Source organism: Perca fluviatilis, chromosome 21 (assembly GCF_010015445.1).
Source record: "Perca fluviatilis chromosome 21, GENO_Pfluv_1.0, whole genome shotgun sequence".
NCBI lineage: Eukaryota > Metazoa > Chordata > Actinopteri > Perciformes > Percidae > Perca > Perca fluviatilis.
In genome coordinates this window covers 32,337,348-32,356,034 of record NC_053132.1, presented here as the reverse complement: position 1 = coordinate 32,356,034, position 18,687 = coordinate 32,337,348, and the positions used below count along the sequence as shown (strand labels likewise).

General features: G+C 39.8%; 1 protein-coding gene across 2 annotated transcripts in view; it reads left to right on the top strand.

Moving 5' to 3' along the window:
* LOC120550790 (RNA binding protein fox-1 homolog 3-like) overlaps positions 1-18,687 on the top strand; it is a 1,027,376-nt gene that overhangs the window by 983,665 nt on the left and 25,024 nt on the right. For both annotated transcript variants that reach the window (XM_039787629.1, XM_039787628.1), the window contains exons 13-15: positions 2,994-3,033; positions 3,241-3,305; positions 18,196-18,274. In XM_039787629.1, coding sequence (XP_039643563.1) covers positions 2,994-3,033; positions 3,241-3,305; positions 18,196-18,274 — 184 coding nt within the window. The remainder of the gene's footprint in view (positions 1-2,993; positions 3,034-3,240; positions 3,306-18,195; positions 18,275-18,687) is intronic.

The following is an 18,687-nucleotide window of genomic DNA, read 5'->3' as shown; positions in this document are numbered from 1 at the left end:
GCCTTTACAGTATAAAACCATGCATTCTGTAATGTCAGCATTTCATTTGGAAGAAAACTAGTCATATTTGACATTTTTACAGTATTTCACCAGATTCAACCATTTTGCCCTTGTAGGCCGATGCATGAAATTATAGTTATATTATGGAGCTGTGTGTGTGTGTGTGTGTGTGTGTGTGTGTGTGTGTGTGTGTGTGTGTGTGCACGCGTGCGTGCGTGGTGTGTGTGTGTGTATATGTGTGTGTATGTGTGTCTGTGTGTGTGTGTATATATGTATATTTGTGTGTGTCTGTGGGTGTGTGGGTGGGTGGGTGTGTGTGTGTGTGTGGGTTGGGTGTGTGTGTGCGTGTGTGCGTGTATGTATGCGTGTGTGTGTGTGTGTGTGTGCGTGTATGTATGCGGGTGTGTGTGTGTGTGTGTGTGTGTGTGTGTGTGTGTGCATGCATGTATGTATGTATGTCTGTGTGTGAGAGAGAGTTTGTGTAAATCTGTAAACAAACAATGATAATTTTAGTGGTGAAAAAAGCGCACCTTACTTTAGCCAGTTATATTATGGAGCCGTGTGTGTGTGTGTGCATGCGTGTCTGTGTGTGAGAGAGAGTTTGTGTAAATCTGGGTGAAAAAAGGGCTTCTTTTGAAGGATGCATTTCATGTGTCTTTGAAGACGTGCTTGAATAAAAACATTGTCTCCTGCATTTGTTGTAAACAAAAACAACTATTAGTGTGTTTATGCACCTGGCTCTAGAGAAGGAGAAAGACCGGAGCAAAGAGAAGGGCCTTTATCTTCCAGCCAACTGCAGGACTCATCTGAAGATGACACAAGTTTCTGGAGTCTGACAAAATGGTCACTGGTGTCCTCCAACTCTGTGAGTGCCTCTAACCCTTCCTCTGAAAGTGGAGAGGACACTGAAGATCCTGTCCATCCTAACATTGAATGGACAGTGAAGAATTGGCAAGTCTGGTCTCCATCTAATACTGAGACGCTGCGCAACATTCAAGCACCGACCGGCATGATGTCAGAGCCCACGAGATATGCCATATCAAGAATCCATGATGTGGCATCCTCTTTCCACCTTTTCTTCACTCTTGACTTGATCCAGCTGATTCAGGAAATGACAAACCTACACGGGAGGTGTTCAATCTCAGGATGGAGTGATGTGGATGCTCAAGAGATTTTAACATACATGGGACTTCACACCTGGCTGGTGTGTACCGGTCCAAAGGGGAATCCACCCGGAGCCTGTGGGATGTCCATAGTGGGAGACCAGTCTTCAGGGCCACCATGTCCCACAAACGATTTGAAATGATAAGCGCCAGTTTACAGCACATGCAGGAGACAATGTTTTTATTCAAGCACGTCTTCAAAGACACATGAAATGCATCCTTCAAAAGATGCCTTTTTTCAGCCCTAAAATGATCGTTGCTTGCTTACAGGTTTACGCAAACTCTCACACACACACATACACATATACACACACACACACACGCACACAAACACACATACACACACACACACACACACACACAAACACACACACACACACACACACACAGCTCCATAATATAACTATAATTTCATGCATCTGCCTACAAGGGCAAAATGGTTGAATCTGGTGAAATACTGTAAAAATGTCAAATATGACTAGTTTTCTTCCAAATGAAATGCTGACATTACAGAATGCATGGTTTTATACTGTAAAGGCAGTGAGATCAAAACATGTGGTTATAATGGAAGTCAATGGGGCCATTTTTGCCTCAAAGGTGTCCAGAGGGAGTATCTGGAACTACATAAAAAATACTAATGCAATCAAATCAGTTTTGTTGCTTATCTTTGACATATCCAAGCCTCTAATCCCCACCAAAGCCCCATTCCCCTATGATTTATTTTATGGAAAATAATTAATGTTTTGTTGGGTTTTTCATAAATAATTGTTACTTCAAAGATTTAAAACTGGCATTTAAAGGGTTAAAATCCAGAAAATTATTAAATTTATGGTAGTTTTGAGCAATTTACAAGTTGTTTAAGTGATTTATGAAAAAAAAGCAGAAAAAAATATTGGTATATGATGATTTAATATCAGTTTTTTGGACATGTACATTTTTGCCTCGAAGGTGTCCAAAGGGAGTATCTGGAACTATGTAAAAAATACTAATGCAATCAAATTAATTTTGTTGCTTATCTTTGACATATCCAAGCCTCTAATCACCACCAAAGCCCCATCTAGATATTATTCATTATATGGAAAAAAAATCATTTTTTGTGTTTTTTGTAATAAAAAATGAAATACTTCAAATACATAAACTGGCATTTAAAGGGTTAAAATCCTGAAAATGATTGAATGTTTGGTAGTTTTGATTAGGTTAGAAGTTGTTTAAGTGATTTATGAAAAAAAAGCAGAAACAAATATTGATATATGATGATTTAATAACAGTTTTTGTGTGCGTGGACATTTTTGCCTCGAAGGTGTCGAGAGTAAGTTTTTTTAAGGAGGGCATGAGGGTTAAGTGTGTTTTAATGATGTTTTGTTAATGTGTTGGGTGTGCATTTATGCTATCTGGGTTTTAGTGTTGTGTAGTTGTTTAGTGTTCATGTTAATTTACTCTTGTTGTTTTACCATGATTGAGACCTGGGGGGGGGGCTGTATACATTTTTGACATTGTAGGATTTACAATTAATCTCTGATCATCTGGTGTTTCCTGTGTTTTGATGGAGGTTAGAGTAACTAGAGAGGTCAAAGGTTATATACGTCCTTTGATAAACTTTTCATTGATTTAAATTTCCAATTTCTCTGGGTTTGAACATTGTTGGAAACATTTGGTATAATGTGAGTACACAAATTCAACAAAATATATAACATAGGTATAGTCGTTTTTAGACATTTTTATGCAGAAATATTATAGCTTTAATACAGTATTAACTAAAACACCATATCACTGTAGTTTTACTTCAACCTACAAAAAAAACAACTTATGTTTGACATCTTCTGTCAACAGTGTGGTCTACCAGGATGGCTTTTATGGAGCAGAAATATATGTAAGTCAAAATATATTCATATTCATTTTTATTTATTCTTTATGAAGTTATTCACTATGATCAAACAAGAAAATAATTTGGTACCAAATGTCTTGAGCATTTGATCCAATGCTTTACCTGAAGTCAGTTGTTGTATTTGCACCTTCATTTTGGTGGACCTTGCGCTCCTAACTTGACGTGGTATTGAATTCCTCTTTCTCTCTTCAGGGAGGGTATGCAGCTTACAGATATGCCCAGCCAGCTGGTACTGCTGCAGCTGCATACAGTGACAGGTATGTTGGCTGCCTTTTTCCTTCTGCGGATCACTTAAAGGTATTCTGTTTGCATTAGTTACATGTAAATAATCATGATTATTTTTCCATCCAACATTTCCCAAACTCTTTCTGTGTATCCCTCAGTCCCTCCAGGATTTCGCGATGTCGCGATCGCAACAATTCAAACGAGATTAAACCAATCACCATGAAATCTGACCAATAACCGGAAATTCCCACGACTTCAACTAATCACAGTAGTCCCACGTGCCAGACTTTGCGTCAGTATGTGACTCTGAGAGCCACTGACCAAGTGGGAGTGAGAACGGGTTGACGTAACACACGTACGTTGCCAAATTAATTTCCTTGTTTCTGATATGAAGACGAGACGTGTGTGACTCGAACATCTCACATTTAACCAACAAAACGTACAGCGAAAGACCGTGCAAAACATTTCAGAACATCCTGCCAACCTGTATACATTTTAATATCAATGTACGCTGTACAGATTTTTCACTCTAAAGTCGCTGAAAGCGGCTGCTGTTTCAATACTGTCGGCTCTCTGCAGCAGGCGGGGCTGCTCAGTTCCCCCTGCAACTGACACACACACAAACACACGGTGGATGCAGGAAAAACCGGAGATGTACACCATGACCTAAATTGAGGACAGCTGTGCTCGTTATTGTAAGTGCAATGATAAGTTAAAGTCCAATAAGTACTTTATCAAACTGTATGAAAGGCCAGGATAGGAAATTTTAACTAACAATGTAAAGATCAACAAGCCACTGACAGATATGTTCAAATTTGATTAATTCAATAAATTATAATTTTTTGTCTAAAGTCCACCAGCCATTTTCATATGTTACCAACATTTCCAGCATCCTGAGCCTTTTTGGTAAGGTTACTAGGAAAACTCAGCCTAGAGTAATTTTATTCTCCCATAAAACAAGTTTCCTTTTTATTTTTTTAAGAAGTATACCCCAAAAAAAAGAAAAGACATTGCAACGTTTATTGCAATTTTTTACAAAAGCTCCACCAAAATCAGAAATTTTGGGCCACAACAATCTAAAAAAAAAGGCTGCGGAATCCTGGAGGGACTGATCCCTTACCTACCTTGAAACCTTACTGGAAATGTGCACGGATGGACGGTGTCTTATTTTAAAAAAAAGTTCATAAGGAAGGAAATATATAATAGAGGCTATATAATAGAGGCCAAAGGATTGAGCATTAAGCAAAACTCCACGCGTCATGTTGGTCTGCTCCAAAGCATAGTTGTCCAACCCAGTTTTCCAGTCTAGTACTATTGTATTGCCAACTGTGTTAAAAGCAGTACTAAGAGCCCAGTGGCAAAAATGAATGAACTTAGCATTTCAACTCCTCATAAGCAGTGCACAATGTTCTGAACCTTTTGATAGTGTTGAATTGCTATTCCAAAGATCCTTCTCTTACAATTAACAGCACTTTGATAGAAATTTGATATATACTAAACATAAAAAAAAAATATTACTTCAGCTGTTTTTGCAAAATATTTTCTGCACATAAACATGTGTCTATTTGCACCCACGGTACGAATAGCCTCGGCCACACAGCTGAGCTATTCACACCCTGTGACATAACAACAAAAACGTTCATCTTCCATGACCACAGAAACTGGCATATTAGGAAAGTTTTGTCTCTAAAGTTTATAACAATTGAATTTCTAACGGAAAATGGATGCTACAGTTGCATTTTCTGTCTTCAGTGAAAGCATACAACCGTTAGTTTGTTAGTTAGTACCTATTTTTTGTATACAATATGGTTACCTAGCAGCCGAGGCTTGAAGACACCAATGGTAAACAGTTGTACAACATTCTGTAAGAATGAGTGGTTAGAACATTGATCTTTGGTCTGGGAGTCTGGAGTTCAATTCCCTGGTGAGGCAAGCTTGTTTTTTTTCATTTTGGATTGGATAATTTGCATGCAATTGCGCAAGTCAGGGCCCGCGAATGCAACATTTGTTTTGCAGGGTGGTAGGGGAAAAATCATGAATATGCCTGCTCGGGTTGGGTTGGTTAGGTTTAGGCAAGAGGAGTGGGAGTGGTTACAGTTAGGGTAAGAATGTCAGACCGATAATATTCCAAAAAGATGTAATACATGAGTAGTATGGATAACTGTGTGTAAATATATGCCAAGGTACTGTAAATGCTAGGGGTGGTACGGTTCATGAAAAAACACCCGAACCGCTCGGTTCGCTAGTCTCGGTTCGGAGCGTGTGTGTACCGCACGGTTCGTCAGTACACTGTTAAGCTGCACTAACCTCTTACTGCCGTAGGGCCCACTTTATACACCTATGTTAAAACAGTTACTGGAAATGACGAGCGGGATGGGCGTGACAAACGCAACCCATGGCAGCTGATTGGACGATTGCTTCACATGGGTCTGGCTGGTCCCAAATTTCAAAGCCAGACTGTCATGGCAGCTCGTTCAGAATCAGAATACGATCTCATATTGTACTAAAATAGTTTACCGAAACGTGTTTCTGAAAACATTTTAAGCGAGAAATAGGCCATGCAGTTGCTGAATCTGTCTTCATTTCAGATCGACAAAGGTCAGTTTAAAAGATTTTCATCAGATTTTGAGAGACACCGAGCCGACCGCTCCTCAAGTGGAGTGGGGTGCCGCTGCAGGTCACGTCACGTCACCTGCAGAAATGTCCAGTGGGAGAGAGGCTGCCCAGAGCTGGAGGATGCGCCAGCGTCGTTTATAGTCTGGTGTGTGGGAACAATTTGGATTTCACGTTACCTATGATGAAATAAAACAATATAGAACTGCCACTGTGTGCACGTTTTGTGCAACATGCATTCAATATGCTAATTTTAGCTATATGCTGAAGTATATTCTGGAGTGATAAAGAAAAAATAAGAACTGTACTGAACCGAAAACCGTGACCCTAAAACCGTGATACGAACCGAACCGTGGGTTTTGTGAACCGTACCACCCCTAGTAAATGCACAGGGGTGCAAATAGCATACATTGATATTTGTACCAGACGGGGTATTAATAGAACACATTGCTGTGCACATTTCTAATTGCACCAGGGTACGAATAGCATACACTGCTAATTGTACCAGGGGTGCAAATAGCCTCACCCTTTAGTTTACCATTGACTAAAACCCTGGTAATATTTCCCTTTGAAAACCTTTGAAAACAGGAACACGGAAAAATACAACTAAACCCTGGACGGAACACTTCACAGACTGACAACGAATGACGACAAACGCATGTAAACAAGGGTGAAACAAGGGACAGGTGACACAAGGGCTGGGGAACAGGTGAAAGTCATCAGGGCAGAGCAGCCAATCTCAAAGGAGGGAAAACAAAAGACAGGAACAAAAACAAGACATAACATGGGAGAAACAGGGAGACTACAAAATAAAACAGGAAACTAAGCATGAAACAAACACAGGAAAAACACAGAAGACAGAAAACATGAGACGTGAAACAACAAGGAAACAGAACAAATAAACACAATAAAACAGGAAAAAACTACAACAGAAACCCACAATCGTGACAAAATGTACAGATAGTCTCACTAAAATGTTGCATTTGTAAGCTACTTAACAGTATGTTCAATTATGTATAACTGTTACTGCCATGCTGTTAATCAACACATTCTCACACCCAACTCGTAAAATAAGGACGTTCAGTCAGGAGCCTTTCTCGTTCTTATTTGACGTTAAAAGTCTCCTTTAGCGTCTCATGTAAACGTGCTTGGTCGCGAGAAAAACAACGGGGAAAGGACGCCTCAAAAGCCGGGAAACACACCGCGGGTGAAGCGCGACAATAACGGAATCGCGGAGGTTAGGTTTAGGACAAAAACAACGGGGAAAGGACGCCTCAAAAGCCGGGAAACACACCGCGGGTGAAGCGCGACAATAACGGAATCGCGGAGGTTAGGTTTAGGACAAAAACAACGGGGAAAGGACGCCTCAAAAGCCGGGAAACACACCGCGGGTGAAGCGCGACAATAACGGAATCGCGGAGGTTAGGTTTAGGAGAAAAACAACGGGGAAAGGACGCCTCAAAAGCCGGGAAACACAACGCGGGTGAAGCGCGACAATAACGGAATCGCGGAGGTTAGGTTTAGGAGAAAAACAACGGGGAAAGGACGCCTCAAAAGCCGGGAAACACACGCCGTAGACGAGAGAAACAAAAGAAAGACAACGGGAAAAGGACGCCTGAAAAGCCGGGAAACACACACCGTAGACGGGGGAAACAAAAGAAAAACAACGGGAAAAGGACGCCTCAAAACCCGGGAAACACACGCCGTAGACGGGGAAACAAAATGCCATAGACCGGGAAACAAAAGAAAAACAACGGGGAAAGGACGCCTCAAAAGCCGGGAAACACACGCCGGAGACGGGGAAACAAAACACCACACGCGGGGCGCGAACCCGAGTCTCCTGAGTGAAAGTCCGGTGTTTTACCCATCCGCCACCTCAACCACCATCCTTACCCAGCAATTTCCCCTTACATACCACTCGCTAAGTCTCATCCAACTGCGGCTCTCCCCAGTACGTTACACAAATACGCCGAAGGGTGCCTAACCCTAACCCTAACCCTGACCAAACGTACTTATTTTACGAGTTCGGAATGAGAACGGGTTGTGTTAATTTACCCTTTTGGGAGTCGTATTTTAAACCCAGCATGGACATATAGTTGGTTAACTTTTTTTCTGATATGATTATTTTGGAAAGCCAAGTGATTAGACTGATCTAAAAATAAGTATCTATTGCTCTTTATTACTTGTCACTTTTGTAAATTTACAACATCATGTAGGAATGATGACTGAATTTTTCCAGTGATATGATTGGTAGACGAGTTGTTGACAAGTTTTGATCAAATCTTCTAAATTTGACCTAGAGGCAGGAAAAAGCTGTTTGATCCACTCCATTTTTCAATTGCCATTACCCTTGCACCTCCCTGTCACCCCCTCACCTCTGATCCCTGAACCTCTGCGGCCTTGTACCGTACCTCCTCTACCCCTCACCCTGCCCAGAACAGCTCCGCTCCTCCCTGTTCAGCTATTCAGGGAGCCTGCAGTCTGCCAGGCATTCCTCTAGATAAAAAGTGATATGTGTTTATAGAAAAATGTGTGTGTGTGTGTGTGTATGAGAGTGTGTGTGTGTGTGCACCCGCTGCTACTGCTGTCTAGGTGTGTGTGTATCAAAGTACTTGGGGAGCTAATCTTAGGGAGATTGAGCATGTCAGGCCCGATAAGAAACAGCCACAGCAGGAGCCTGTAGGCCGCCGATAATGTAAGATTTATCAGAGGCAAGGAGCGAGCGGTGTGCTCGGGAGGATTATGAGTACAGCAGAGAAGACAAGGCAGGTGAGGAGACACGTCTCTCCCCACAAGACTTAGTTCATTCCCTTTCTTTTTCTCCTCTCACACATTCCCTCTTTCTCACTTTCACTGTTTCATTTGTTCTCCCTCTGTGGCTCATGTGTAGTATATTCCTCTCCACTCTCTCCCCATTTCATCTCTAATACTGTGCCTCTATCATTCTACTTTTAAGCTCTCCTGATTTAAAAGGAAGCCTAGGCAGTGAGGTGCGATGGAGCAGAGGCTGGGGTTGGTGGAGGAGTTTTATTTATTGTCTGGTAAGAGAGGCCTTACATAGAGTGGATGGGCTGGGGATTTAAAGACTGCTTCTATTCTGTCTCTCTAGAGTATGCGCGCACATGGACACACACGCACACACACACACACACACACACACACACACACACACACACACACACACACCACTGTCTACACTTGAGACCAGGTAACAGGAAGCAAAAGGTAATCAGGACTGACCATCAAATTCACCTTCTTCCATCATTTCTCAAATACCACTGACAACCCTTTAACACGCACACACCCCTGGAGACATTATAGTTTTAGGGTTTCAGTTGTATATATATTTGGATATTTTTACAAAAGGGCATTCATTTCTTTCTTTTTTAAGATATTTTTTCTGGCATTTCTGCTTTATTGGATAGTGATATATATGGACAATGAAAATACATATAGTTACTTGAGTTCCATTTATGGCTGACCTATGGCTATGTATGCTACATCAAATTAGTTATTCCTGTGTTTTCTGTAGTGATGTCCAAATTAAGCTTTGTGAAGCATTTTCTTTATTTTCTGAGCCCAATAGATTACGCTCTCCGTTCAACAAAGGGTTGAAAGCACACTGAATTGTCATTCGTTGAGCCCTTTTCTTTAAAACAAGAGTGCCATCTAGTTGGGACAACAAATAAAATGAATGCTTCAAGAAGCTTTATTTAAACATCATTAGTTTTCTGCGTCTGTGTAAAGAAATCTGGAATCTACCTTGAATCTGTGTATATAAAACATGTTATGCTACTTGCTATAGATGAGCCCAGTATTGACTAAAATTCAAAGGCAGTGAAAAATTGCAAACATGAGATGTTTTTGACATTGGGTTAGGGATACGATTGCATCTGAAAGAAACTGGACTGATGAGGAGCCTTGTGTGTGCCTCTCGCAGTCGTTTGTTTCCTTTCCTCATTTTCAAGCTGAACAGCCAATCGAATGAATTGGCAATTCGGCCGACAGCCGCCGACACTGAAACAAAAAAAAGGCAGACGAAGGCTGACGCGTAGCGACAGTGCGAGACAGACCACACAAACGGTCGCTCACTGTCGGCCCAACTTGGACCCAACGGCCTTGATGGGTCATGGCTGTAGCAAGTGCCATGCAGCCCCCTCCAGGCACACACAGACATCATCTGAGTTCTAGTTCAACAAAGAAGACTGAAAATAGAACTTGAACTCATAGAACACACAAAACTGATGTCGTTATTGCCTGCCGAGGCTACAATTGTTGCTTGCTGAGGCACAATTGCCGAGACTACAGTTGTCGCCTGCTAAGGCAACAGTTATTGCCTGCTGATGCTATGGTTGTTGACTCCTGACACACCAATTGTAGCCCGCTGAGGTGCAATTTACAATTTGCATTATTTTTGTAATGTGACTGTTGGATGGTACACTACATTTCTGAGGCATTTATGGTCCTCTTGGCTTTCCATAACTTACTGGGGCACACCCCTTCAATTGTACTATTCTACTCTTCTTGTTTTGTATCTATACCATGAAAGGTTTAACTGTGTGTATGCTGATTTAGCAGTAGCAGTATTGTTATCCAATTCTTTCGTACAATGTTTGGTTGCCTACTACTTCTGCATACTGCATATTTTCAGCTACAAAAAACATTCAAATATCAATATGTTCAACTCTTTAAGGACATGTGTGCGTGTATTCAACTTTTTTTTAAATATTAAGCTTTTGGCCCCTATCTTGCACCCAGTGGAATTGACTTTGTACACCGAGGCATGTATCATTCCTATTTTGCACCCGACGCACAGCGGACTTTTCCCTCCACAGACATATGTTCATACTTCCAACTGGGAGTTCAAAACTGGTTTGCCTCATATGCTCTGAGACCGTTGCGTGAATGTGAAGTGCCACTATGAGACAAAGCACAAATCTTTTGAACAATCATACCCACTCAAATCCTTTTCTATTCTTGTCTATTTACAGCAATGTGCTCATTTAGGCAATAGAACTTTAGTTTTTTAATTATCTGCCTTAGAGCAACAAGAGAGTCTGTCAGCCTTTGCATTGGTGATACTGTTATTTTATGTCATAATGTCTAGACCAAAAGCTTGATTGTGGATTCAATTAAAATAGTGATTGTGTCATTGTTTAACTTTATCCACACAAATTATATATCAATACATTCGCAAAGGCCTTCTGGTGCTCACGGTGTGGTCTTTTCACTGATGCCACCTATAGTTTAGATTTTTGAACCTCAGTTTCCCCCAATGGCAGAGCAGTCAGACACACAGGTGATTTGGTCATTAGCTAATAAGCATGATTAAAGCATTCTCCTCTCAATATAAACAAGGCAACTGATTAGACAAACAGCTGGTGCAGTTCTACTTAACCTTGAGACTGCATTTACAGATAGTAATATGTATATGTATATGAATTTTATATATAGTATATATTGTGTATTTGTATGTGTGTTTGTGTATTTGTAAGTATTAAAATAATAATTATTCATTCATTAGTAATAATAATAATTGCACAGAAGACCAGAAGCCTACTTTCCTCTCATGGCAAAACAAAGCTGTTTGTCACAAAAAGAAAGAAATAGGTCTTTAAAAGTTTCAATGTGTTTAGCTCTCAGTACGTTTGTCGCTTCTAACTGAATCTCTGTGGTTTGAAGTTTAGTTTCTATATTATATCTGCTTTATTTCATGTTTCATGTTTGCTTATAGGAGTCGTGTTAAGTTACTGCTGATGAAGACTCTGGCTGTCTGGCTGCTTCCTATAAAAGCTATAAAATAACGGGACTTTTATTGTGGAGAAATGTTTAGTAAATGAAACTGTTTTAATATACAAAAGTAAGGGAAGGAATATTGGTCAATATACTGAGATTTTAGGATTTAAATATGAGTACAGTGCAAGGCAGATCAGTGCAATGGTAATATATTAATAACAATATTGTAATTGTAGGATTGAAATAGACATGAGGTAGATGAGCAGAACAGTGTTGATTGACTTTGTTCAGTGTAAGGGTGGGGGCTATTTCTGAGTGTTCAACAGAGTGACTGCTTGGGGAAAGAAACTGTCTCTGTATCAAAATTAAAGATGCAACAGTAGTAGAGGGGAGGAGGAGAGAGGGCAGTGAAGATGATGGCATTGAAAGGGGTATGGGACATCATCAGAGAAATGTACTAGCTCTCTCCAAAATTATGTTCTTCTTTCTTTTACCTTCCTGATCTGTGTCCCCTGCTTCAACCTCTTCTAAATATTTTTACTCTTTACAAACCTATATTTGCTTTTATTTCTGTCTCTGTTACCCCACCCTAAAGGAGGAAATCATTTTACTCTTTGTTTTTAATCTTAGTTCTCCCTGCCTTCAACCATCTACTACTCTTATCACTCTGCTCTTTTCTTTTCTTATCTTTTTCCCTCTCTGGCTGATACTTTTATCACAATCTCTCCCCATCATCTAGAAGATAAAACACTTGTCCCCTTTTTCTCATGAATTAAAACAGGTAAAACAAATCATTGCAATCACACACCTTTACAACGTACATTTATAGGGAGACTTTGATTGCATTTTCATCCCATATGCCTGTTGGTAGCGTGAGTGAGAGGAGGAAATGATTATAGATCTCGCCTTCGGACCCCAGTTAAAATCGACGACCCAATACCTAATGCGTCTCATGCATACTCGTTGTGGTTGGTTGGCACTCCCTATCCATTATCAAACCTATTCAATCAAAGCCAACATGCACAAGGTTTATGTCTGGTGGTTGGAGTTGGGGAAGGGGGAAACAATTAATTGAGTATTTCCCAACAGATAAAATATCCCCTTTGATCTGAAATGCTTCCAAGAATCCATATAACTTTATGCTTGGGGAATAAGTCAAAATGTCATTCTGATCAAGAATCTACTGCCTCATATACAAAACTTCCTGCAGAGCTACTGAGCTGTCCTAACCTGTTAGAGTTCCTATCAGGTGGTAAATACAGGATAACCATGGGAAGAGAGGAAACTAAAATGTATTTAGAAAATAACAATGAGTTTGTTTAAATAATAGCATTAAAACTAATTTAGTTTGGAATGGAATCATTCCACCCAGAACAATACCTTGAACTGGATTACCACATATAATAGTTTATGGATGCATGATCCTTGACACATGTTTGGACCTATAACCTTTATTATTATATTAGACGTTAAGCCTTCTTTAATGCATATTCCATGTAAAATTACTACCGACTAATTGACACACAGCAAAGGTAGGTACTTATCAGTTCCTCGAGGATTTCGCGATGTCAAATTCAACCAATCACCGTGAATTTGGTGCCACTCGCAATTTTGACCAATCACTGCAACTTTTCCATAAATTTGAACAATAACCGGAGTTTCCCGTGACTTCAACCAATCACAGCAGTCCCACGTGCTGTTTACATTTTAATATCAATGTACGCTGTAACGTTTATTCCCTCTAAAGTCACTTAAAGTTGCTGCTGTTTCCTGTCAGCTCTCTGCAGTGGGTGGGGCTGCTGCTCAGTTCCCCCCGCAACTGATGCGTGCACACACACACACACACACACACACACACACACGGTAGATACAGGAAAAACAGGAGATGAGATGTACACAATGACCTAAATTGAGAACAGCTGTGCTCGTTATTGTAAGTGCAATGATAAGTTAAAGTCCAATAAGTACTTTATCAAATCGTATGAATGTGTGTCCCAGGCAGGCCAAGATAGGAAATTAACTAACAATGTAAAGATCAACAAGCCACTGACACATATGTTCAAATTTGATTCATTCAATAAATTAATATTTTTTGTCTTAAATCCACCAGCCATTTTCATATTATACCAACATTTGCAGGATCCTGAGCCTTTTTGGTTACTAGGAAAACTCAGCCCAGAGTAATTTTATTCTCCTCGAAACAAGTTTCCTTTTTATTTTTTAAAGAAGTATACCCCCAAAAAAAGAATTTTCACTGTCTCTCGCAACTTCACTGTAACAAAAATACAAAAGACATCACAACTTTTATCGCATCCCGTCATTTTGGGCCAAAAAAAGGCTGCGAAATCCTGGAGGGACTGACTTATTGTGCATAGAAACACTGAATGGTTTCTGGGGTTCTGGGCAATATGTCAGTATGTAAATAACAATCGCCCATCCTGACCCACCTCCACCCTAGCGCAGATTCTTAAAGGGTACTTAAACGTAACAAGATACGCACACAATTTAAAGATAGTGGGAAAAATGGGGAGTCAATAAGAGCCCACAGCTGAAATCTGCCCTCAGGGTCTATAGAAAGTTATTCCGGCCCTACCTTGATGTTGTAGCCAAATGGACCAAGAGACTGGACCATGGGTTGCTTAAAGGGAAACTTTGCCACCTTTTAATGTGCATTTTCTAATCAGTGTTGATTGTAAATGTAGTCAATTGAAGCAATAAATTCCTCAGTGCATGCAGTATTGACTGAGAAAGCTTCCTACTCACTGAGCTGTGCCAGCAGTGGCTACATGTACCAGGATGCATTGCGCACAAGCTACTGACACCCAGCCAAAACCTAGTGTAGCTGAGTTGTGCCTCTACTTATGCAGGTAATAAAATAAAAACACAGAGGCTCCGCAGTCCAAACCAGCGTGAACCAAGAAAGCAACAACTCTATTATTTTTCACATTTTCAACGGCAGCACATTACAGCTTCACTACTTCCGTTTGTCCTTTCACAATAAAAGCCCAACCTAAATTCACTCAGCATTTTGCTAATCGGCTATTCAACAAAAGCTTATAATTTTGTTAGATGACAAAAACCACTCATTATCTGCCCTCTCGGTCCTGCTTGTTTTAGTTGTCTTTTCCAGTTTATCTCATGCATAGTAAGGTACACATGGGCTCTCTCTGAGTTGGTATTGGAGACAGCATCTAACAAAAACTGCCCACCCTGACATTCATTGCAGCCAAATGATTCCGTTTCTGTTGGCATCAGAGGGCTATGTTTCTGGAGGGTCCCCACTGGCCATATCCTCCGCGCTGAAGCAGCATACTTGGCCTCTGTACCTCTCTCTTAGCTGCTTTTCTTTGGCCAAATACGGCTGAATATCCAAGTCAGCCAAAACACTGTAAAATGTATCCTCAACAATAATATCCTCTACACACATATTTTGGGATGTCAGTTTTGCTGTTGGAAACATAGCTATAACCTAACAAGATTTCTGGCAGAAAAGGCTTTCAGGCAGAAGTTTAACTTCTCCCAACAGCAATACAAACAAAGAGAACAAAAGAGTTCTGCTTTTGAGCAGCATCTAGAGCATGCCTTCTGGCTACCCAGAGGCAAAACCTAGACTGAATAAACTGTAGTTCTTCCTTGCCTCCAACTAAGTCACTGTGCAGGTACATGCAGGAACAGATTTCGCAGCTGTGGACTGCAGATATTTCGATCAATAGGGCACGCACTGAGGAAGAGCACGCACTGAGGAATTTAATGCTTTAATTGACTAGATTTACAATCAACCATGATTGAATATCCACATACAAAGTGGCAAATTTCTTTTTTAATTAGTAACCTATAGTTGTCAAATCAGAGTGTCTGATTGCAGCCCTCCACTGTGGAGTCTGTTCTGGTGCAGGCTCCACTGTCAGGAAAATACAAAATAAAATTGTATAAACTCTTACATGTGGTTTGGTCGTTGATTTAAATTCAAATAGACTAACTTATCAACATTGTAAATTGCGAACAACTAATTCCGTCAATGTAGTATTTATTTTGCAGATCCTGTCTACACTATACGCAATGTGTAGGCTATTCTAGGCCTATTTTTAACACATCATAAAGCGGTCTAATGCTTCTTGCGTTCAGCGCGGTCGGGGCGCTGTGGACGTCATGCATTGTCCCCGCGAACCGTCTGATTTGATTATGGTCAGAGCAGCTCAAATAAAGGACTTCTTCTCTCCTGTAGCCAATCGTTGCAAGGAGGTCTATGCATCCGCGATCAGACCCTCTGCGCACAGTCGTCATATCGGCGTCTGCTCCATGCTGAATGCAAGAAGCATGAAACAGCTTATTCAGACACAATATATTTTTGTCAAAATACAAGAAACTCTGTGTAGCAACATTCTCAGAAAAATATTAAATTTGCTTGTTGAGGTCATGTGTATTTTCTTCAAATTATTATGTTGTTACTGTAAATTTTCCCACTCCGATATAGGCTATACATATATAATTTGAGCTTCGCTCGTGTTTTTTATTTTCTATTTCTATTTTTAATCACCATATATTTGCACCTTCATGGGTGTGGTAATACTATACACAATAAAATACAAACAAATAAAAAAACAGTAACTTAGCTCTGTCTTCCTCATGTTATAATCAAAGTGAATTAAACATGTCTCATAAAAGAGGGAAATATAAGTCCTTAGTCAGGGTCCTGACAGAGCAGGTAGCAGTTCATTTTCACAATCACCACATAACACAAACACATATGGACTGTATTTCAAAAAATGCAAGTAAAAAACGTTTTTGTGTGGCAGGGCACCTTTAAACAGTTTATGTTATCCACAGAAATAAAGCTATGCTGCTTTCACGTGCTAGTCGGAAGATACTACTTCCCACTTTACTAGTATGTTATGTTCAAGTGCTTTGTTGTCGGTGCGAAACGGAAAAAGGTAGACTCAAGGATTATTCTCACCTGCTTCTTGGAGCTAAACTAGTTTCAGAATTTCCCACTTGAAATTATGAGTTGAGGGGGTGTTTATGTGCAACCTCCAATCGGCAACTCGTATTTACCATAATTCTGATAGCCCATGAATGCAGCATAAATTGCAACTTCAGAAACGAAAAGAAGCCCATATATGTAACATTCAGTAATCTGCGTTTTATATATATATTAGTGCTGTCAAACGATTAAAATATTTAATCGCGATTAATCTCATTAATGTCATAGTCAACCGCAATCAATCGCACTTTTTTAAATGTCCCTTGATTTCTTTTCTTTTTACTCATTTTAATGCTCTTATCAACATGATACGATACTTTTAAAACGGTGCCTGAACCAAAAGATATATATATATATATATATATATAAAAGGAAAACCTTGTTCAATTGTATTTGTCTGTTCTGTATGTTCAAAAATATAAAACAATAAAAAGTTGATCTAAAAAAAAAGGAGCACAAAACGGTGAAAACAACCACTGGATGGGAAAAGGGTATTTTATAATTACAGTGAATGCACCACGAGGCTGGCGAGGCAAGCAACATGATATCATGACTGTGTTTTTCAGACAACGGCAGCTACAATCTAGTGTTTATTCCCTTTAAGCTGTAAACATTTTAAGTTACATGCTGCTAAGTGTAATATTGACTGGCCTCCTGTGCGGCAATATTTCAGTTTCCTCTAACGTCAGTTTTCGGAGCATCAGAAAGAAGCGCAGGCATCTAAGTGGCACCTAAATAAGGCACCGAAATCCGCGTTGCTATTTGGTCCGGTAGATAACGGTCGTTAAGGCACCAGGTCTCGGACTAGTTTGCAGGTAGGTACTACTCTTTGGCCGGCTCGCAAGCAAGTGCCAACAAGTGTGTGCAGCGTGCATGTTATTGTGTTTCCGGTCTAGCTAGATCCGGTGTGGTGTTGTAGTTTTTCTAACGTTACTAGTTGTTGCAACAGCATGTGAAAAAACTACAAAGTTTGCTGGGCCAAAAAGAACGTTAATCTCGCGATAAAAAAATTGACGCCATTAAAATGGGTTTGCGTTAACACCGTTAATAACGCATTTAACTGACAGCACTAATATATATATATATATATATATATATATATATATATATATATATATATATATCTATATATATATATGCATGCACTCCTTAGGGGAGTCTATATAGGGGGAGGTTAAAATAAATGTAATTTCCTGTCCTGACCATCTTGACAGTGGAGGTGTTTGACAATGGAGCCTGCACCGGAAGTGACTCCACAGTGAAGGTCTGCAGCTAGACCCATTTTTAGTTTCTAACTCTTGTACAAATATGAGTTAACAATTATCTAAATCTTAGTCAAACGTTCTGCGCAATTCCCTGGTGGAGAGATACTAACATGCTTGATAATGCAGATCAATATATTCATGGTGGATTGTGTTTAGCTACATTTGTCTGTTGAACATCTTGGAGAAGCTACTATGGGAGTTAAGTTTTCTACTATATTAATAATAATAATAATAATAATAATAATAATAATTATTATTATTATTATTATTATTTATAAGTAATATTGTCATACTAAACACTGTTTCTGCCTGTTTTCTCCTCTATAGTTATGGCAGAGTCTATGCAACAGCAGACCCATATCACCATACGATTGGTCCTGCAGCCACATACAGTGTGGGCACTATGGTAAGTCTGTTCCCTGTTTCTTAGCTTCTGACTCTCTGAATATTGTGTCAGGATGCATGTGGTATCGTGATGAACTAGGGCTGGTGCAGCATCCTCACACTGTTGTATATAATAACACATTGTATGACACCTGGACACGTGTTTAACTTTACAGGAGACCCATTTTGCACTAGAAGATTGCTATTTATATGAACTACTAAACTGAACTTTGAAGAAAATGCATAACTCAAATCAAATAATTTCCTGACATGCTTTATTAATAATACAGGAATGTGTTCAACATAAGGGTCTATTTTAATCGTTGACTTAGTTGTGTTCCTATAAGTTGTGTTTCCCTCTTAGAGACCCATTGTTTAATCTTTGCCACTTCAGTAAATGAAAAAGGCGCATTGCCTTATTCTTAAACTCCCAAT